We start from the raw sequence: 24,054 nt of genomic DNA, 5'->3' as shown, positions 1-24,054 counted from the left end.
TGAATGTTACTATACGTTCATGTGACGAACGTCAAAACTTAGCTCTATAAAAATTTTTGTTCCAGATCGTTCTTTGAAGTTACAGTATTTTGGCTTTAATTATAAACTCTTTAACGGAGTTTAAAACATTTTGTTTATCCAAACGTTAACCTCTACCAGATCGGGGATCACTCTACAAACACACATGTGCCCGTGCCTGTAATACGCTTTTAATTCATTCAAATGAAATTAAAATCACCTGCTCTTTGTCTGCATATCATATACTTGCTGGATATACGTGGTTTTAAGATTACATCTGATAATTGCACCCGAAATCACGTCGTGTTCTGTCAAAATATTCACCGATATACTCAGATAAACATGTGTAATACTGATATAGTCACTCGGACGCTTCTTTGTAAAACGTATATTGAAGTCAAGCGCTGTGATGATCTCGATCTCGATATGGCTTGACTGACAACAAACAGGCATGATCAAGGAACAATATTCCAGTATTTAAATCAGAATTACATCGCATTCATTGAAATGGTGAAAGTGAACACAAAAAGAAAACTTTAATTTGTCTGATATTTATTTAGCAAGATCGTACGATAATTCGGACAACGACACAATGTAGCTGTACTCTAATCTGTTGTAGAATGATCTCGTAGGAGCTAGTGTTGTGTGTACAAATAAAATACTCTATTGTATACAAAAATCAAGATCAATACGAGGATCTATCATAAATATTTTAATTGATATAGTAGACGGCTTGAATAACTGCAACACCAAGATCGATCAAAAATATTTCAACTGTTTTAAACTAAATCTTGAAACCTGTGTGTTAAGCTAACAAAGCGATCAGGATATATGCTTAACGTCGTACCGAAAGTTAATTTCACCCGTGGTGTTAATTAATATAAGCGACAGTCGACTGTAATGGCAAATCATACCTAGCTTTATTGTTTATTGGAGTTACCTGTGTACCTCCCGTCTCGCCTGTACACATATTGCCCCTCTTAAAGTCTTATGCCCGCGGCGTTAATTATAACAATTTATATTGTCAAGCTTGACTGCCTTTCACTACGATCAGATCACAGGTGCCTACCCTCATTTAAACAAAACATCCGGATTACATAACAGGTACTGACGAGGCTTATACCTGTGTCAGATTACCATCGGTCGGTTCACCTATGACCTCGGGGCCGTGATCTCGTTTGTTTACTTCGGTTTACGGAATCTACCGAGATTTGACGAGTTCGCTTCGTGCGATCATTTTGTGCAATGTGCAAGCTTTAAATGCTGAAGTAGTAATACCAAAAGTATGGAACAATAGAGGTTAAGGAAGTAGAATATAAAAAAACAAGTAATAAAAGAATGAAATCGATACAGTAGATCTCCGACAAAACTTTTTTTTTATCCCATGATGCAACAAACAGCGAGATTTTAGCGGGAAGTCTGATAGCCATGTTTGAATTTCACCGGATGTTTATCTACAGAAGAAACATAAACAAACACGATTTTGATATAGAATAGCCTAAAAACGAAATTCATTTTCTTGCCTAACTGAAGAAGATCGACTATCTGTCAGTAAGTGGCCAAAGAATATCAGCTTTCTTGTTGTTTTTGGCGACAAATGCTCATTTTCACCCGAAAATATCACAGATATCGCGACCAGGTAAGTTTACAATTTTATAAATATTTAAATCTATTTCGTCTTCTGCACGTTCCTACATCGTTTCACATTATATAGGTGAATAGGGGCCTACACATGTTAATATTAATACTTGATTACTTCGTGTTTCAGGGTTTTCATAATGAATTCATCACCGATTACAGTTTACACGGCCCGAGTTTAATTAACAAAGAACCGCTAGATCCACGTGTGTTTCAATCGTAAGTATTCAATTTACAGATTTATGCTACCATACGCCTGGGATTTTATAAGCATCCTGATTGATAGCACCCAAATATTGAGAACAAGAAGAATTTTATTTCTTTATTGACGAACTTCGACGTAGTTATATTGCATTTTTATTTCTGTCACGTAACGGTAAATTCGTAATATCTTTACTACATATTTCATGCATTTTGACAAATTTCCAATTAATTTTAATGACTTCGTTTTTCAATGGAATTTATTGAAATTTCACTTACATGTAAAGAATTATTTGCTTATTCATCTGATAATATTAACAGAATTTTTTGTAGTTGATTTCAAGAGATATTGCATAAAATTTCAAAAAAAATAGCAATGACATTTTTAAGTTAGAATATAAGAACGAAAGTAACGTCACATTTCGGGCAACATGTGTATATCTATTTTAGGGAATATATGTAAAAATATCGGTAAATGAGCTAATAATTGTCTACTATAGTATATGGAATTTGAAGAAAATACATTCAAAAACGAAGTCAATAAAATCCATTGAAAATTTGTTGTATGTCATGATCATGATCAATTCACAAAAAAATGATCTCAAGAAATGATTGAATAAAAAAAATCTGTGTTTTGGAGTATTTTGATAGTTAGTTGCATAATTTAAGATGAAATAAACTGTCAAGAGAATTCTGGAGTAGCTTGATTTTTATTAAAGTACTTATCCTTATAATTAAAAGTTTTATGTTGTAGCTTTAAACTTGTATACATGTGGCTAGCTTTTCTTGATAAAAAGACTTCCAAGCCGACATGCATGTAATAAATGACAGTAAAGTGATCAGGTGCATATATAAGGAAAATTATCTTCATTTTTATATTAAACAAATCTTCACAATTATTCTAAGTTTTGATATAAAAAATATTTTAAAATTTTCTCTTTCTTCCAACAGATTATGCAGTACATTCTGAAGTGAGGGAAAGCTTAAAGATATTGCATTGTGGTCTGAATTGAGGGCAATGATTCGCATAAAGCAAAAAAGGAATGAAGAGAATCAGACATTTCATTTTTCGAATTCACACTTACTTGGATTTGACCAGTTTAGCAAGCAACATTATGCATATACCACACTTCATTGTATTCAGTATGCATTTATGCATTGTTTTTTATTTACATTTTTTTGTTGTGTTTCCTCAAGAGGAATTATGATTCGACAATTTTTACAAATGTTATTGCCCTTTTTATTTAGAATAGTATATTTTTTTTGTCTGGATCTCCTACATACACATGATATAAAATTGTGTTTTCCTGCTTGAAAAAAATATTAGAATAATTTATCAAAAGTTATTGCCCTTATACATAGATGTCCATCTGTAAATCCTTAACCTCACCCTTAAACAAATTTCGAGCTCATTAGATCAAGACTTTGCTATGGCATGAAATTATACTCAGTGGAATTGTGATTGGATAACTAATCTTGTATTTCAATGTTTGTTTTCACTTGATACAATTGTGCATTTCTCTTAGGAATGGGACTGATGTATGTATTGTTTAAGCATGCAGTATTCTCATTTAAGCTTATCTCCTATATTTTCAGAACTAATTTCCTACACCATTAAATTAAGTCCCTTTTTTGGTAAATTTTTCCTACTTTTTCAGTACTTTTTTTTTATACTTTTTCAGTACAAATTTCCTACTTTTTTAGTACTATTTTCCTACTTTTCTAGTACTTTTTTCCTACTTTTCCACTACTTTTTCAGTACTAATTTCCTACCTTATTGGTACTTTTTTCCTACTTTTTCAGTCCTAATTTCCTTCTTTTCAATACCATTTTCCTACTTTTTTGATACTTTTTCAGTACAAATTTCCTACTTTTTTAGTACTATTTTCCTACTTTTCTTGTACTTTTTTCCTACTTTTCCACTACTTTTTCAGTACTAATTTCCTACCTTATTGGTACTTTTTTCCTACTTTTTCAGTACTAATTTCCTGCTTTTTCTGTACCATTTTCATACTTTTTTTGTACTTTTGTACTTTTTTTGTACTTTATGGACTTACCTGTAAAAGTACTAAAAAAGTATAAAAGCACAAAAAAAGTACACCATCAATTTGGCCCTGTGCACTTTATACTATTATTGTACTTTTAATGTACTTTTTCTGTACTATATTTGTGCTTTTTCTGTACTTAATGAAAACAATAAAATGTACTAAAGGTATACTTTTGTTAGACTTTTTTTGTACTTTAGTACTTTTTTTGACTCAATTTGGAACCGTGTTGGAATATCGGTTCCAAATTGAGTCAAAAAAAGCATACTTTTTCTATGCTTTTTTAGTACTTTTTTCCCATACTTTTTTTGTACTTTATTTCGGTGTGGGATGCCAAACGAATGATGAAACTAGCCTAAATTTAGTGCATATTAGAAGTTGGCATCAATAAGGTCACAGAGTCCTGACTGTATTATAACTGATGATGCCTTCCCGAAAGAAAGAAGACATATTTTATTTTTATCCATCCAAGATAGATCAACATACTTCCAATTTTAATTAGGGCCTTACAGAAACATGTGTACAATCATATCAGAACAGCTGCAAACATTTCAAATGATTTGCAATTAATTCCTAAATCAATATCAGTAAATTTATCAACTTTAAACTTAGAAGATTACTGATTTTGCATTAAACAATAATGTTCGTTTACAGTACTTACAGTACTTTGATTTTAATGTTCATGTAGATTATGGAGGTTTCAAATTTCAATGCACCAATCCCCATAATTAATCACATTTGTTAGATATCTATTACTTTGTATTTATAATGCCAATTTGGTAACCTAGTTACATGTTTTTGCATTTGGTATCGCATTATATTTTGGTTGTCAAAGTTTTTATTTATAAATGTCCAGCATTGGAGAACTGCAAACAACCTGTTTTTTGGGCTAACCTGATGAGACAGAACTTTTGACTTAGTTCCTAGTAATTGTTTCCAATGCAGGAACTATCAAGAGTCGACGCATGATGCAGATGATGAAATATTCATCTCCTGAGGTCAAAGCAAAGGAAGAGGTGTCGATGAAATCACTGTATGCTACAAAGAAACTTCAGGAAATGTGAGTAGTGTGTATCCTGTATTCAAATAATTGGGTTGAGGATGAAATAAGTCTGGAAATATCTATACCTCTATAAATATTTGTTAAGCCATAGGTGCATGGTATCGATATTAATTTGTTAAGCCATAGGTGCATGGTATCGATATTAAAAGCGAAAAAAAAAAAAAAAAAAAATTTGGCTGGAGTTAAAGTTAATGCTGGCCCGAAGTTGTCTTTTTTCCCCAAGATAAACTTGTAATTGGTACATGTACCGAGTTGACTGAATATTTCCAATAAGTTGCAGAAAAGCAACATTTGGACTAAGAATGCTAGTAACTGCTGTGGCTTTGGCAACCTGTAAAATATTGGTACAAATTACGATACAATTATATGTACCCTTTGGGTTAAAATCAAAATAAAAGTTCATTTATTTGCAAAAGGACTGGCATGTCACTGAAAGATCTCAAGGAAAGTAAAGAAATAATGTCAGAGTGGAAGAAACAAACTACGTGTCCAACAAACCAGGTAGACTGTTCGACAGCAAGTACAACTTTCCGTTCTGCGAGTGGAACGTGCAACAACCTGGCCAATCCAGAATATGGTGCGGCAGCAACAGCACAGTCCAGGTTTTTACCTCCGCAATATGGTGATGGTAAGTATGTGATATCTAAATCATATCCTATAGAAAAAAAACACGGGATAGTCACGGGTACAATCTTAATATCACTTATTTTTTACGAGGCTTTACAGAGTATGTAAACAGACATTGTCTTAACTACATCACTAGTTCATCAGGAATGGAAATTTTGAAATCATATCTGATGATTTTTAAGTAAAAAAAAATAACTTTGATGTCATATATGCCATGGCAAGAGAATTGGGAAACGGAAAACATAATTTGAAATAAATGATAAAATTCACAAATGGTAGCTTGATATAGGGGAGATATTAAGCATTAACAAAACTTGAAACAAAAGATTTGTGCAGTATTTCTAGTCTTCATGAGTTTTAAGGTTTATAGATGGATGTGAATTTCAACATTTAAGGTGAGGGATTTTCATTGTTTGGGGGGAAAAGACTTGATGATTTAATTAGTACAAGATTTGTAGACAAACTACCTTTAATTTAAGGGAGATAACAATTGTTCAAATTAAAACATTACATCTGAATTAAACATTTCGAAGAGCTGCTTCTCACAGAACATAAGGCGAGAATAGTTAAACTTAGTGTTTTAACGGTCAATTCAAGGGAGATAACTCGTACAGAATTTAAAACATAGCATCCATCCTTAATTTTTTATTAGCCCACCATCATCAGATGGTGGGCTATTCAAATCGCCCTGCGTCCGTGGTCCGTCGTCCGTCCGTCCGTCCGTCCGTCCGTCCGTCCGTCCGTCCGTCCGTCCCTCCGTCCGTAAACAATTCTTGTTATCGCTATTTCTCAGAAAGTACTGAAGGGATCTTTCTCAAATTTCATATGTAGGTTCCCCTTGGTGCCTAGTTATGCATATTGCGTTTTGAGACCAATCTGAAAACAACATGGCCGACAGGCAGCCATCTTGGATTTTGACAATTGAAGTTTGTTATCGCTATTTCTGAGAAAGTACTGAAGGGATCTTTCTCAAATTTCATATGAAGGTTCCCCTTGGTGCCTAGTTATGCATATTGCATTTTAAGACCAATCGGATAACAACATGGCCGACAGGCAGCCATCTTGGATTTTGACAATTGAAGTTTGTTATCGCTACTTCTGAGAAAGTACTGAAGGGATCTTTCTCAAATTTCATATGTAGGTTCCCCTTGGTGCCTTGTTATGCATATTGCGATTTGAGACCAATCGGAAAACAACATGGCCAACAGGCAGCCATCTTGGATTTTGACAATTGAAGTTTGTTATCACTATTTCTGAGAAAGTACTGAATGGATCTTTCTGAAATTTCATATGTAGGTTTCCCTTGGTGCCTAGTTATGCATATTGCGTTTTGAGACCAATCTGAAAACAACATGGCCGACAGGCAGCCATCTTGGATTTTGACAATTGAAGTTTGTTATCACTGTTTCTGAGAAAGTATTTAAGGGATCTTTCTCAAATTTCTTATGTAAGTTTCCCTTGGTGCCTAGTTATGCATATTTCGTTTTGAGACCAATCAGAAAACAACATGGCTGACAGGCAGCCATCTTGGATTTTGACAATTTAAGTTTGTTATCACTATTTCTGAGAAAGTACTGAATGGATCTTTCTGAAATTTCATATGTAAGTTTCCCTTGGTGCCTAGTTATGCATATTGCGTTTTGAGACCAATCTGAAAACAACATGGCCGACAGGCAGCCATCTTGGATTTTGACAATTGAAGTTTGTTATCACTATTTCTGAGAAAGTATTTAAGGGATCTTTCTCAAATTTCATATGTAAGTTTCCCTTGGTGCCCTAAGTTATGCATATTGCATTTTGAGACCAATCTGAAAATAACATGGCTGACAGGCAGCCATCTTGGATTTTGACAATTGAAGTTTGTTATCACTTTTTCTGAGAAAGTACTGAATGGATCTTTCTGAAATTTCATATGTAAGTTTCCCTTAGTGCCTAGTTATGCATATTGCGTTTTGAGACCAATCGGAAAACAACATGGCTGACAGGCAGCCATCTTAGATTTTGACAATTGAAGTTTGGTATCACTATTTCTGAGAAAGTATTTAAGGGATCTTTCTCAAATTTCATATGTAAGTTCCCCTTGGTACCTCGTTATGCTTATTGCATTTTGAGACCAATCTGAAAATAACATGGCCGACAGGCAGCCATCTTGGATTTTGACAAATGAAGTTTGTTATCTCTATTTCTCAAAGTACTGAATGGATCTTTCTCAAATTTCATAAGTAGGTTCCCCTTGGTCCCTTGTATTGCATTTTTGGACCAGTCTGTCCTGAAAACAACCTGGCAAACAAACAGCCATTATCGTTAAATCTCAAATTTCTTATATAGCTAGGATTCCCTTGAAAAGTACTGGAGGGATGTCTCAATTTGCACAGATTAGTAAAATGAAGGGAAAAGTAGGGAAAAGATCAATCTGACATGGAACCTATGAAGATCATTCAATGGTGGGCGCCAAGATCCCTCTGGGATCTCTTGTATTTCAGGAATTGGTTCCCCAAGAACACAAGGCAAGAACAGTCAACCACTTCCAAGTGCGCGTGTAGTCAGTAACAGTGTTTTCAAGTCTAGCAAAGAAAAGAAAGAAACAAAATTGTCGCTAATGGTAATGGCGTGGGGCCAATTCCTTGATCATGACATCACACTCACCCCATCGACATCAGGTAAACTCTTTTATCTATTAACCCATGTATCATCTGTGTTTTTAACTGTTTTAGGATATCGGTGTGATTAAACCTGTCATTTAATTGTTGTTTTGAGTTGAGTGACTTTACCAGAAATGATAAATCTATAGATAGTCTCGTCTTCCGATCCGATATCGATTCTTTTTTCAGAGAATCGATACAAAGTTAGACAAGAGTGGAAAAAACTGTATATGATAAAGTTGTTATTTTACAGGATATCTGCATCCATCTTCTCTTGTCCGTTCTCGCTAGTCAACAGCAGCCATTTGGCCAACGACTGTATTATGTAATACACAAAACAATCGCTCTCCAGATTTTTAAAAAGAAGAAATTTTGAACGTCCTCGTCATCGCTCCAATTGATGGTGGCCATTTTGATGAGTCAGTGTTTTCATTTCGAGTGCCTTGCACACCTGTCGTTAGTTCTAGTGTATAATCCCGAGAATATCGAAAGTAATGACTTCAGAACCAATCGGAAGAATTCTACTTTCGTTTTCATACACAAATATAGCCATAGGCGGGATATTTGTCTACCGGACTACCGATTGAAAACTCTGAGTCAAAAAACAATTATTTACGCGTGTCGCAGTGAGTACCAATTTTATCAATGCGTCTTTTGACGCGCGTAGCAGTCTAAGGGTTTATATCTAATAAAAACACCCTTGCCTCAAAAATGCCTTTCTATAATTCCGATATGTTGCAGGTGCTGAAGGAACATTAACACACTGCTGTAATTCTTCTGTAGCTACTTTGTAAGTATATTAACCTATTTTCTACATTTAAGATGATACGTACAGCACCGACACTGCTTGTGAAAAAAAGAGAAGTAAAAAATGGCACTGGTGCTATAAAAAAATTCCAAATCAACACCAACAAAATGAAAAAAAAAGATAAGGGCATCCTAAAAATCGTCACTTGTAAAGTCAAAATTTTATACTAGATATGGAGATATGAGTACAAAAGAATTTCTGCTTGATGTTTTTTTTTTCTTTGCTAGGAGCATAATAGTATTAATTTTCATGTATATACCATATATACATACAAAATGGGTAAGAAAAAAAAGCCTCAAACATATGCAATGGGTCATAATGGATGTGAAGCGGTGCATTCCGCTTAATTGGGTTGCCTATTTGCGGGGGCTTTTTACCCGATTAACCGATGGATATCCATAGTAATAATAATAAAAAAACACAAACCAGAAAATCACAAGTGCTTTCACATGCTTTGAGAGGAAGCTCTTCAGGTGTCTATGATATATATACAGTACAATATAATCTATAAGGTATATAAAATATAGTACAATATAATCTATAAGGTATATAAGATAGGTATATAAAATCAAATCTATAAGGTATATAAAATATAGTACAATATAATCTATAAAGTATATAAAATATAATCTATAAGGTATATAAAATAAAATCTATAAGATATATAAAATATAGTCTATAAGGTATATAAAATATAGTACAATATAATCTATAAAGTATATAAAATATAGTACAATATAATCTATAAAGTATATAAAATATAATCTATAAGGTATATAAAATAAAATCTATAAGATATATAAAATATAGTCTATAAGGTATATAAAATATAGTACAATATAATCTATAAAGTATATAAAATATAGTACAATATAATCTATAAGGTATATAAAATATAATCTATAAGGTATATAAAATAAAATCTATAAGATATATAAAATATAATCTATAAGGTATATAAAATATAGTACAATATAATCTATAAAGTATATAAAATATAATCTATAAGGTATATAAAATAAAATCTATAAGATATATCAAATATAGTCTATAAGGTATATAAAATATAATCTATAAGATATATAAAATATAATCTATAAGGTATATAAAATATAATCTATAAGATATATAAAATATAATCTATAAGATATATAAAATATAGTCTATAAGATATATAAAATATAATCTATAATGTATATAAAATATAGTCTATAAGGTATATAAAATATAATCTATAAGGTATATAAAATATAGTCTATAATGTATATAAAATATAATCTATAAGGTATATAAAATATAGTCTATAATGTATATAAAATATAGTCTATAATGTATATAAAATAAAGTTTATAAGGTATATAAAATATAGTCTATAAGGTATATAAAATAAAGTATAATCTATAATGTATATAAAATATAATCTATAAGGTATATAAAATATAGTCTATAAGGTATATAAAATATAGTCTATAAGGTATATAAAATATAATCTATAATACATGTATATATAGATATAATATAATCTATAATGTATATAAGATATAATCTAAGGTATATAAAATATAGTCTATAATGTATATAAAATATAATCTATAAGGTATATAAAATATAGTCTATAAGGTATATAAAATATAGTCTATAAGGTATATAAAATATAATCTATAATACATGTATATATAGATATAATATAATCTATAATGTATATAAGATATAAGCTATAAACATATATAATCTATAATATATACATTAAAAATTAATCTTCGATATTTATGAAATATAATCTATAATATGTATACAGTAAAATATAATCTATAATATGTATACAGTAAAATATAATCTATAATATGTATACAGTAAAATATAATCGATAATATGTATACAGTAAAATATAATCTATAATATGTATACAGTAAAATATAATCTATAATATGTATACAGTAAAATATAATTGATAATATGTATACAGTAAAATATAATCTATAATATGTATACAGTAAAATATAATCGATAATATGTATACAGTAAAATATAATCGATAATATATATGAAATTTAATCTTAACAACAGGTCTTTTGGTTTACATTTGCCTTAAATTGGATTATTGTTATATTTATTTTCAGACCAGAATGTTTCCCAATAACCATCCCAAATAATGATGACCATTTCACCAATAGCAATTGCATGGAATTTGTTCGATCAGCAGCAGTCACAGAAGCCTGCTCTCCAAGTAAGTCTACTGAAAATAAAGCTTAAAAGATGTGGAACCTCTGACAGCATAAACATCACTCGCCACAATAATGCCTACTGTAGAGGAATATATCTAATGCCAACAAATGGGGAAAAAACAGGGTTCTAAAAACAGCTTATAGGACCCCAAGTTATGAATCTGATATCGATAAAGAGACACTTGAGCTTTGAGAGTGGTATTGGCATATATATTGACTTTAGTATAAAAATATTTAGTAGCTTAGTGTTTTCAATCCATCATAATTTCTCTTTGTCAGTGGGATAAAGCACTATTAAGGCTGTATGCTCTTCTTACATATTCACCTCCATTCCAGAAGAGTTACAAGCCAAGTACTAAGTTGAAGCCACCTCCAATATCTAATGGTTATTGGAGTTTACATAGCTGATGACATGATATTGATAACTAAGATAATTTCATGATATGCTTCATAACACTCCTAATTAAGGTTTCAAGAGGCTCCCAAGTTTTTCAACAAGGTTTTTTTAATAATCATAAAAATGGGGATTAAGTCCTATTGCTCTGGTGGGACCAACCTCAAATATGTAAATTTCGGGATTAATTTGTTGGTCTGTAAATTGTTATTTTCTGAGACTTAAAACTTTTGAACATGCACATATTTATTCCCCACCCCACTCCACCCCCAACCCTCACCACCTGAAAATTTGGAGTTTGTAAGTATGCATTTGTATTGTTTTTGAAGCTTATAAGGGGGATAACTCTGAACGCAAGTATAACTGGTAACTGCCGGGTAACATGCAACCTTATATCAGATAATGTAAGGGGAATGGTGTAGGTTTGGTTTGTTTTGTTTAACGTCCTTTTAACAGCCAGGGTCATTGAAGGACGTGCCAGATTTGGAGGTGGAGGAAAGCCGGAGTACCGGGAGAAAAACCACCGGCCTACGGTCAGTACCTGGCAACTGCCCCACGTAGGTTTCGAACTCGCAACCCAGAGGTGGAGGGCTAGTGATAAAGTGTCGGGACATCTTAACCACTCGGCCACCGTGGCCCCTTTACCTATGGTGTAGGATGAAAACCTTGTCTGATATCAAATAGCATGTCTAGAATTATTTTTCACTTCCAGACCATCGTGAACAGTTCAATGCTATCACTGCATTTGTGGATGGATCCAATGTGTACGGCTCATCACTCGACCAGATGAATGGTCTGAGAGCTTTCAACAAAGGTAAGGTCGTTATATTAGCTTTAGAATTGTCATCTTCAGCTCTTTTTTCCCTAACCATTTTCAGACGATGGGCAATGCCACTGAACTTGGGTGATTGGATGATTATAATGGTATTTCGCAAAGTAGGGTATGACGTTAATGGTTCAATTTCTTGATCTGACTTGAAAAATGTGCGTCTACTGCCTGATAAACACATGTGTTATCCAGTTTCCATAAAGTCTCATCATTCACTCGCAGGCCAACAAGAGTTAAATCAGTACGAGTGGATTTTATCTTGATAGCGATAGATTAGGAATTCAATTATATGAACCTTGTTTCTGACATGTATTTCCTGTTATATCCTAACATCTTCATGAACATAACTAAACACTTGTCCCCAATATACAGTTATTGTATGGGTGTGAGGGAAATAGCACTTTTATTGTCCTCCGAGACATTAACTATTTCCTGAGGCAAAGCTAACTGTTCGCCCCGTAATAACATTCTTAAGCATTCAACGATTTTAGTAAACAATCTGTTTCTAATTCGTCTTGGACGCTTACGTTTTTTAACGAGTTTTCGGACTTTATTCTAATACAAGGGATGGGGTAGAATCTAAATAAATCCGAAGGGATATGACAAATGCATTGTCCAATCAGAACGAACAAAGCAAAAAATCTGCAAAAATATGAATGTGCTCATTCCGGGTAAATAGCACTTTCGATTTTCAACCTGGTAAATAGCATTTTTTTGCGGATGTGTTTCAAATAGCATTTCTATTGTCTACCTTTTATATAGTGTAAAATAACTAAAGGTATGATGAGAAGTCTTGTTGAGACTTACACAATTTGGAAAAATTATCGATTTGAAATATATACACGTGTACTGGTAACAATTTGTTTGAATATTTTCTTGGGAAAATACTGATCTTGAATAAAATCTATGTTGAACTTAATAATGCTGTCATAAAGGACTACTGAAGACATCTAGCGTTTCATCTGGTCTACCACCAGAGGGCGACCCACACTCCTGTGTTTTGAATTCAACAACAGAATTCTGCATCAATACTGGTAAGTGAAAATTTTTACAAGGCCAGATTGTCAAACCAGTATTTAAGGATCACAGATTGTCAAACCAGTATTTAAGGATCACAGATTGTCAAACCAGTATTTTAGGATCGTAGATTGTCAAACCAGTATTTTAGGATCATAGGTTGCCCAACCAGTATTTAAGGATCATAGGTTGCCCAACCAGTATTTAAGGATTACAGATTGTCAAACCAGTATTTTAGGATCGTAGGTTGTCAAACCAGTATTTTAGGATCACAGGTTGTCAAACCAGTATTTTAGGGTTACAGATTGTCAAACCAGTATTTAAGGATTGTTGGTTGTCAAACCAGTATTTTAGGATCACAGATTGTCAAACCAGTATTTAAGGATCACAGATTGTCAAACCAGTATTTTAGGGTTACAGATTGTCAAACCAGTATTTTAGGGTTACAGATTGTCAAACCAGTATTTAAGGATCACAGATTGTCAAACCAGTATTTTAGGATCACAGGTTGTCAAACCAGTATTTTAGGGTCACAGATTGTCAAACCAGTATTTTAGGATCACAGATTGTCAAACCAGTATTTTAGGGTCACAGATTGTCAAACCAGTATTTTAGGGTCACAGATTGTCAAACCAGTATTTAAGGATCACAGATGTCAAACCAGTATTTTAGGGTCACAGATTGTCAAACCTGTATTTTAGGATCACAGGTTGTCAAACCAGTATTTTAGGGTCACAGATTGTCAAACCAATATTTTAGGATTGTTGGTTGTCACACCAGTATTTAAGGATCAGATTGTCAAACCAATATTTTAGGATTGTACATTGTCAAACCAGTATTTTAGGATCGTTGGTTGTCACACCAGTATTTAAGGATCAGATTGTCAAACCAATATTTTAGGATCGTACATTGTCAAACCAGTATTTTAGGATTGTTGGTTGTCACACCAGTATTTAAGGATCAGATTGTCAAACCAATATTTTAGGATCGTACATTGTCAAACCAGTATTTTGGGGTCACAGGTTGTCAAACCAGTATTTTAGGATCATAGGTTGTCAAACCAGTATTTTGGGGTTACAGATTGTCAAACCAGTATTTTAGGATCACAGGTTTGTCAAACCAGTATTTTAGGATTGTTGGTTGTCAAACCAGTATTTTAGGATCGTAGGTTGTCAAACCAGTATTTTAGGATCATAGGTTGTCAAACCAGTATTTTGGGGTTAGATTGTCAAACCAGTATTTTAGGATCACAGGTTTGTCAAACCAGTATTTTAGGATCGTAGGTTGTCAAACCAGTATTTTAGGATTGTTGGTTGTCAAACCAGTATTTTAGGGTCACAGATTGTCAAACCAGTATTTTAGGGTTACAGATTGTCAAACCAGTATTTAAGGATCACAGATTGTCAAACCAGTATTTTAGGATCACAGATTGTCAAACCAGTATTTTAGGTTCACAGATTGTCAAACCAGTATTTTAGGATTGTTGGTTGTCAAACCAGTATTTTAGGGTTACAGATTGTCAAACCAGTATTTTAGGATCGTAGGTTGTCAAACCAGTATTTTAGGATTGTTGGCTGTCAAACTAGTATTTTTGGATTGTTGGTTGTCAAACCAATATTTTAGGATCATACGTTGTCAAACCAGTATTTTAGGATCGTACATTGTCAAACCAGTATTTTAGGATTGTTGGTTGTCAAACTAGTATTTTAGGATTGTTGGTTGTCAAACCAATATTTTAGGATCGTACGTTGTCAAACCAGTATTTTAGGGTCACAGATTGTCAAACCAGTATTTAAGGATCACAGGTTGTCAAACCAGTATTTTAGGATCGTACATTGTCAAACCAGTATTTTAGGATTGTTGGTTGTCAAACCAGTATTTTAGGGTTACAGATTGTCAAACCAGTATTTTAGGATCATAGATTGTCAAACCAGTATTTAAGGATCATAGATTGTCAAACCAGTATTTAAGGATCACAGATTGTCAAACCAGTATTTTAGGATCGTAGGTTGTCAAACCAGTATTTTAGGATAATAGCATAATTACCTTAGACCCTGATTGACCTATAACATAATCTCAAATCCTCTATTTTTTATTGGACAATGGCTTTCAACTAGCTATTCTTGTTGGTTATTATAGACATTTATCTTTTGGGTGGTCAGTTGTTGCACTAGTACCAGAATGGACTTGCCTTTTACCTAGGCAGTTGGGGTTCGATTCCCCAATCTTATGTGAAAAGGTATAGGGACACCTGTCTGACAATGTGGGTTTTCTCTGGGTACTCTGCTTTTCTCCCAACAGTTTAGATCCCTCGTACTCTTCCATCTGGGCCAATAAGAGTTGATAAAGTTGATATAACTATTTCACTGTTGTTGTAAAATCAATAGTAACATTAGCCTTTACAATTCTTCAGCAGAGAGTTAAGTTTGCATATTAAATAGATCATAAATATGTTTTTATTGTTTAACAGGAGATATACGAGCTAATGTGGTCCCTCATCTTGGAGCTAATCATGTTCTCTTCTTCCGGGAGCACAATCGAATTGCAGAAATTCTCTCTTCTATGAACACCTACTGGAATGATGAGAGAGTTTTTCAAGAAACAAGGAAAATAGTATCTGGAATTTTACAACAGATCAGTTATTACGAATGGCTCCCATCTATTCTAAGTCCATCCTATTTGGGAAAGTTTGAACTCAAAAAGTCTAATAAGGACCTTTATAAGCCTGATGTTAACCCAAACATTAGGAATGAGTTTGCAGTTGCTGCCATGAGGTTTGGACACTCTCTGATCCCTCCACTTGAGGGGTATCTCCTCCACGATTATGCAACATGGGAAGTACAAACACCAATTGAAGAAACTTTCTTCAGGCCTTCAATGGTGATTGGAAATGCTGGACAGGACATTCCAAAACTAGCACGATGGATGTGTACCAACAGTTCCATGAAGGTGGACAGGTAATGCTGAGCAATCCTGAAAATCAATATTATAAACAAAACAGCTTATTGGTCCCCTGGTGGTGAAACTAGAGGGGTGCATGGCTACCTTTTCCCTTTTCATCCGTCTCATACATAGATTCATTTTTTCAGCGAGTTATGTCCCCTTGATTATACAACAGAATAAGTTTGAGATATTGTATTACACATGTATATCTGTGTTTTGTTTTGATTCAATATCCTGTAAGCAAGGGCCCAGTTATTCAAAAGATGATTACCTTAATCCCTTGATTAGTGAAAAATTTGTTTCTCATTATTTTTGCAAAACCTGTAACCTTTAGAATTTTGATGTGCAAGTTTGACGAAAGTTTGTCACCAGTCTAGTGGCGTCAATACTTGAGAGATTTTCATTAAGCTTTACACAATAACAAAGGACTCCATTTTAGGGTTGTAAGGTCAAAGTCTCCGTAACTATTTTTAGAAGATTGGTGTTGGTGCTCTAGCCGCTTCATCATGCGTTGAGGGATTTTGATCAAACTTCAGACAATTAAGTATAAAGGACCTTACATCTTGAACAGGTTCAGACTAGTAAGGTCATGGTCATCATAACTATTTTTAGAAAATGTTGGTTTCATTTTATAACTACAGTGGAACTTCGTTAACTCGAACTCGGATAACTCGAATACCCCGCTTAACTCGAAGTACCTCGCCGGTCCCGGCCGAATTCTCTCTTTATCTTAGTAAAAAAAACTCAGAAAATTCGAATTCGGATAACTCGAAAAACTCGGATAATATGAAGTAAAAATTTGGTCCCAACAATATAAATCCTACTTGAAATGTTCGAATAACTCGAAGTATAATTTTCGTCGATCGGTGGCAAACGCCGACATTTTTTAAGAACTAAATTCCGTTTGTAATACTGAACATATCGGCACTACTAATCTACATGCTATTATAAGTGTTTCATAAATTTATAAAAGAAATTGTCGGTTGAATCTTATAACAACAAGTCTTGGTGATAAAAAGTACTGCTTTACTTACATCAGGTAATTTCCCAAGGCGGTCGCCGATATCAGTACACACGATAGTCAACAACTCATCTACCCATTCGCTCAAGCGGAACTAATCTCTGACACCCCGGTAGATCTACCCGGCTGATGTTTTTACAGGTGTAGAAATGACACAGTCACCGGCACCTATTAAATCTTTAAACTGCTGAAACAATAGCGTAATTACTGCCGAGGTGTTCAGAGTACAACTGTAACGGTCAGTGCTGTCTATTAAATCGGATAAAACGCCAACTCAGTTACAGTAACATTTTATACGCACATGCGCAGCCCAACTTCCGGTGCTAATACACATGGAAATGGCGTGGTTATCAATAAAAAGTAAGTAGGCCGATCAAACAGTATTTTATATGTTCAATAAAAGGTAATGGTTCTGTTACGTTTTGCATGCAATCTGTGTTTAACTCAAACGGTTACTGGGTATTTGATTTGACATGAATAACTTGTCAGCTTAACATTCTTAATTCCACTGACAATTTCTGTGTTTTCTGGCACTAATTTAATTATCAAACAGAATTTTTGATAATCATAAACCTCCACAGTACAATATTTCTCATTCAAAGCTCTCAAGTAAATGTTTTTATCTGTATTGATTAAGCCTGTGTTCACAAATAAAAGCCCCTTTCATTTTTGGAAAATCAAATTATTAAAATATTGATAAATCTGAGAGAGGTTCACAAATAAGCTTTAAACTTTAATTGTGAACTTTTACAGTAGATGAGGGGGCTTATTTGATAAATAGAGTAATGTACTAAATTTTTACACAAGGGGAGGAGGAGGTTTATTTTAAGATAAATATGGTGCTAAACCTTTAGACTATAGGGGAGGGGGGTTATTTGAGGAAAAGATATGGTATTTAGCTCTACCAACCTGTGTCTTTATACCTCTACAACTATTGTATTATGTTGACCAGGAGATTTGAGGCAGGGGTAAAAGACATGCTGTTCCTTGATAGTAATGGAATGAGCTTCGATTTGGCCGCACTGAATATTCAGAGAGGACGCGACCACGGAATCCCTCCTTACAACGCCTACATGGAAAGATTTGGACTGAAGAAGCTCAAAAATTTCAAGAAAATGACAAATCACAATGATGGGATCAAAGACATGTTAAAAGCTGTCTACAGGTAAATACAGTACTGAAGTTGATATGTTAGAGGTCTGTATTGTTTAAATCTTAATTTCAGAAACAATGAAACAAGGTAGTATATACTTCAAACCTCTTCTGTTCATCATATGGAACTATCTTACATTTGTAACCTCAATGCTAGATAACAGGACAGAAAATTTTCATAATCTCCTGTAAAACACTATAGATTAAAATTTTTAACTTGGTCATTTGCTCTTGTCTCTTTCCTAGGTCTTTTCACAATGCAGAGTTTTCTGAACTAGGGAGCAGGTATTGAAAGTGTACATCATTAGTTTGCTCGAGAAATTTTTTCTCATAAATTTGTGTTATTCTCGCAAAACAAATGACATAACCATTGATACTTCCTCTCAAGAGCAGATAACTCTGCTTTACGAAAAGAAAGGATACGAGACTGTGAAGATGTTATTTGGGGTATTGTTTGTAAGAGTTTATTTGCTGGATATTTATTTTTCATGATGTTTCATTTATTAGGCTTAGGAGAATCTTTAACTGTGAGGTTATCTGGTCTCTTCATTGTTAAATGCCTCTAAAAGATCCTATGGTTTTGACTTTTTAAAATTAGAGTTTTTGTCTACATTTGTTACAAAAACATGTTTTGTCCGTTTCCCACAAAGCGTTCTAGAATTTAGATAATTTGGATTTGAAGGAACTCTAACAGGCAGCTTTATAAGCCACTGGAACGGCCTTATCAGCCATGTTGTTTATTACAAAACGTAAGCTAACGTTGGTCAAGGGAGATAACCACACATTTTCAAGTATCGCGGTACAAATCAAGGATAGACGATGCATTTATGTACCACTCTGCGATCCAATACATTGATGAATCGACGAATCGTTAATACACCACTCTATGAGATAGATACCTTATAAATTGTATACCAATTTTTTTCCTTTGTTTTTTTCTGCTTTTAATTGAATCTTAGTTTTAATTGGCAAATAAATTTTGTTTGCAGCCATGTTGATGATATTGATTTGTATGTTGGTGGTATGACCGAGAAGAAGAAGCCTAACGGTAATCTTGGACCCACTTTCTCTGAAATAATAGCAAGGCAATTCAAAAAGATCAAAATTGGTGATCGATTTTGGTTTGAAAGGCCCGCCCCCGAAGGATTTTCTCCTGGTAATGAAATTCTTAGTTGGAGATTATTGTTGATGTAAAATGTGATGTCATGTATGTAGCTTTTTAATCTTACGAATTGATCAATGTTATTTAAGGGTGTATGTTACTTTTTATTGCCTCCATTCCAAAAGATTTTCCTCTGAAAATTTATTATCATTTGAACATTTGAATCATTTTGGATTTTTTTTTTTTTTTTTTTTTTTGAGAAAGGTAAAATTAGCATAAGTTTGAAACAAATATTAATATAATGCTCAGTTAACTTAATGAGTGATATGACAATAATTGAAATATGTTTTAAAATATAGTTGTAAATATCAAAAGCTATAGCAATTGAGGGAAGTTGATCATTAAGGGAACTCTTTTTTATCATTATCTTGATAAAATGCTATTGTAAAAGGGAGGAAGCTCTTTGATACTGTATGTAGCCTTAAATACCAATACTGTTTCATTAACATGAAAAGATAATTATTTTCAGTAAAACGTAAGGAGATAAGGAAAATGACCCTTGCCAAGGTTATGTGTACCAACTTCGGAATGGATCTGATAACAAAGGATGTCTTCCACGTACAGAGTGAAAGGTAAGTCCTAACTTTTGGTTTGGTTTATTTGGACCTTATAGAATTGTAGACATGATTACTTTGTATACAGTTTTGGTGCAGCATTAAAGTCTTCTCGACTACTTCGGCTGAGAAGTTGATAATGACATCATAACTTACCAGTATATGGGTGGTTGATTTTGACAACAATATTTTCACATTACACTGCCTGGGTATTTAATTAGTGTGTTAGGCCAATTTCGAAAATATGCAAGGTATTAAACATTGAAATGGAAAGCATTCATATATATAGAGTACATGTATTTCGCTATTTCAAGCGAAGTATCTGAGTTTGATATTGATCCAGACTCTGGGTTTGTTGGTTGATGGTCTAATGATATGTCTTTTATTTATTTTTTCAGAAATAAATTGAAATACTGTGACAGTATTGAGGAGATGGATTTGACGAAATGGAAGGCATAAAAAGACTTGTATATCTCAAAATATTTAGATTTCAGTAAAAGAACTCTGCAGATAAATCAGATATCTCTAAATGATTTCAGTAACAGGACTGCAGATAATTGGATATCTCTAAATGATTTTAGTAACAGGACTGCGGATAATTGGATATCTGTAAATGATTTTAGTAACAGGACTAAGGATAATTGGATATCTCTAAATGATTTTAGTAACAGGGCTATGCGGATAATTGGATATCTCTAAATGATTTTAGTAACAGGACTAAGGATAATTGGATATCTCTAAATGATTTTAGTAACAGGACTAAGGATAATTGGATATCTCTAAATGATTTTAGTAACAGGACTAAGGATAATTGGATATCTCTAAATGATTTTAGTAACAGGACTAAGGATAATTGGATATCTCTAAATGATTTAAGTAACAGGACTAAGGATAATTGGATATCTCTTAATGATTTAAGTAACAGGACTGCGGATAATTGGACATCTGTAAATGATGTTTTAGTAACAGGACTGCGGATAATTGGATATCTCTAAATGATTTTTGTAACAGGACTGCAGATAATTGGATATCTCTAAATGATTTTAGTAACAGGACTCTGCGGATAATTGGACATCTCTAAATGATTTTAGTAACAGGACTAAGGATAATTGGATGTCTCTAAATGATTTCTGAACTGTGTAACTACAACATAGTGACTAGATAGCACATCTTCATAAATATCTAGGTACCTATATTTTCTGTCAACTTAACATACCAGGTATGCGATACCTTGTGTAGACATACGTACTATATATTAGGTACAAAGTATTTTAACTCTAATGTCAACTTAATCTACCAGGTATATTGTACCTTAAGTAAGTTAGTGTTTAAGATAGTCGCCCATATACTGTAATTTTATTAACATTTTAAATTACTGTATAATTAAACTAATTCATGTTTTGTTGTATTTTGTGGGAATGTTTTTTATTAGGTCACCTGAGACGAAGTCTCAAGTGACCTATTCTAATCGCCTTTTGTCTGTCGTCGTCCGTCGTCCGTCCGTAAACTTTTTACATTTTCGACTTCTTCTCCAAAACCACTTAACAAAATTCAATGAAATTTGGCAGAAAGTTTCTATGGCTGAAGGTCAACCACAATTGTGAATTATATGGTCCCCACCCCCCAGGGGCCTGAGGGGTGGGGCCAAAAAGGGTCAAATTGACTAAAACTTCAAAAATCTTCTTCTCTACTCTCAGATATGGTGGAGTCAAACACTCTTTATAGATGAAAGGGTCTTGTGGCGCTTTACCAAAATTGTGAATTGCATGACCCTGGGGTCTCACGTTTGCCCCTGGGGAGGGAGTAAACTTTACTATAGTTTATATATGGAAATCACATTTTTGACTATTATTTGTTGGATTTGTATTGGAATTCATTCCAACTTGGTTCAAATTATCAGCATTGGATTACAGTTTGATGTTATGTACATGTTGGCCCTGGTTGACCCCCAGGGGCTGGTGGGCGGGGCCAAAAAGGGTCAAATTGACTAAAATTTCAAAAATCTTCTTCTCTACTCTCAGATATGTTAGAATCAAATACTCTTCATAGATAGAAGGCTCTTCAGGTGCTTTACCAAAATTGTGAATTTCATGACCCTGGGGTCTCACGTTTGCCCCTGGGGAGGGAGTAAACTTTACTATAGTTTATATAGGGAAATCACATTTTTGACTATTATTTGTTGGATTTGTATTGGAATTCATTCCAACTTGGTTCAAATTATCAGCATTGGATTACAGTTTGATGTTATGTACATATTGGCCCTGGTTGACCCCCAGGGGCTGGTGGGCGGGGCCAAAAAGGGTCAAATTGACTGAAATTTCAAAAATCTTCTTCTCTACTCTCAGATATGTTAGAATCAAATACTCTTCATAGGTGGAAGGCTCTTTAGGTGCTTTACCAAAATTGTGAATTTCATGACCCTGGGGTCTCACGTTTGCCCCTGGGGAGGGGGTAAACTTTACTATAGTTCATATAGGGAAATCACATTTTTGACTATTATTTGTTGGATTTGTATTGGAATTCATTCTAACTTGGTTCAAATTATCAGCATGGGATTACAGTTTGATGTTATGTACATGTTGGCCCTGGTTGACCCCCAGGGGCTGGTGGGCGGGGCCAAAAAGGGTAAAATTGACTGAAATTTCAAAAATCTTCTTATCTACTATATGTTAGAATCAAATACTCTTCATAGACTGACCCCATTAGGACTGATGGGTGGGGCCAAAAAGGGTCAATTTAGTTGGCCGAAATATTTCAAATCTCAGGTGACCGTTAAGGCCCTTTGGGCCTCTTGTTTTGTTAGGTTTAAATAAAGTTATTGCACTGTTCACAATCTTGTTTTTTATTCTTATATAGCTAATTTTGTCCTCGGGATCCTTACAAAATTGTAGCTACATGTATTACTTGTCCCCGTACCAAAAAGTATCTACCCAAACTGATTAACTTTACATTTCTTAACTTTACATCGAATCTCGATCTCTTAGTTTCATCTAGGATTCCTTAATTTAAAAGAAGTACAGAGGTTACATTATGAATCCAGGGTAAAACCTAAACCCAATTTTTCACAGGATAAGATATTTAAGAGGGATCTTGGCACACACCATTGAATTATCTTTAATAGTTATATATAAACGCTGAGAAAAATCCTCCCAGTACTTCTCAAGAAATACATAGCTGTAACAAGCTTCAAGTTCCGTATTCAAACATTTAAATAATTATTCCAAGATGGCAGCTAGTTTTCTGGATCATGCTCAGAACCAATTCAGCTGAACTAAAGATCAAGGGTACATGTAATCTTCCTGTGAAGTTTGAGAAAAATCCTTATAGTGCTTCCAAAGAAGAATCGATAACACATTTCAGCTGTCAAAATCATAGATGGCACAAAGATGGGTCAGACTCTAAATCAAATGGGCACAACCATTATTTCATTAAATTCAACTTTATTCCTGGACAAGATGGGACAGATTAATGGATCGGAGAACCCAATCAAGTACTGAATTTTTCCTCGAAATTTAGATAGCAGAATCGTTAATTTTAATAATGATGCAGTTAGCTACAAGTGGTTTACAAATAACTCCTCATCTTTTAAGAAATTGCTAATGAAGTTTCAATTGTCAAAATCAAGATGACAGCTTGTTGGCCATGTTGTAGGTTGGTGCTATACAAGAATAATCATAACTAGGGATCAAGGGAAACCTACAGATGAAATTTGAGA

The 24,054-nt window shown here is 33.7% G+C and overlaps 1 protein-coding gene across 1 annotated transcript in view; it reads left to right on the top strand.

The window, feature by feature from the left end:
- Positions 1-20,814, top strand: part of LOC117343365 (myeloperoxidase-like) — a 37,771-nt gene extending 16,957 nt beyond the window's left edge. The window contains exons 4-15 of the mRNA XM_033905707.1: positions 4,848-4,962; positions 5,382-5,593; positions 8,076-8,252; positions 8,976-9,024; positions 11,163-11,269; positions 12,374-12,475; positions 13,426-13,524; positions 15,978-16,464; positions 18,424-18,636; positions 19,613-19,779; positions 20,255-20,357; positions 20,738-20,814. Coding sequence (XP_033761598.1) covers positions 4,848-4,962; positions 5,382-5,593; positions 8,076-8,252; positions 8,976-9,024; positions 11,163-11,269; positions 12,374-12,475; positions 13,426-13,524; positions 15,978-16,464; positions 18,424-18,636; positions 19,613-19,779; positions 20,255-20,357; positions 20,738-20,798 — 1,892 coding nt within the window. The 3' untranslated portion in view covers positions 20,799-20,814. The remainder of the gene's footprint in view (positions 1-4,847; positions 4,963-5,381; positions 5,594-8,075; positions 8,253-8,975; positions 9,025-11,162; positions 11,270-12,373; positions 12,476-13,425; positions 13,525-15,977; positions 16,465-18,423; positions 18,637-19,612; positions 19,780-20,254; positions 20,358-20,737) is intronic.
- Positions 20,815-24,054: the final 3,240 nt, after the last annotated feature.

This window comes from Pecten maximus, chromosome 15 (genome assembly GCF_902652985.1).
Source record: "Pecten maximus chromosome 15, xPecMax1.1, whole genome shotgun sequence".
Lineage (NCBI taxonomy): Eukaryota > Metazoa > Mollusca > Bivalvia > Pectinida > Pectinidae > Pecten > Pecten maximus.
Note: the sequence above shows the minus strand (reverse complement) of the source record. Positions and strands in the feature narration are given on the sequence as shown.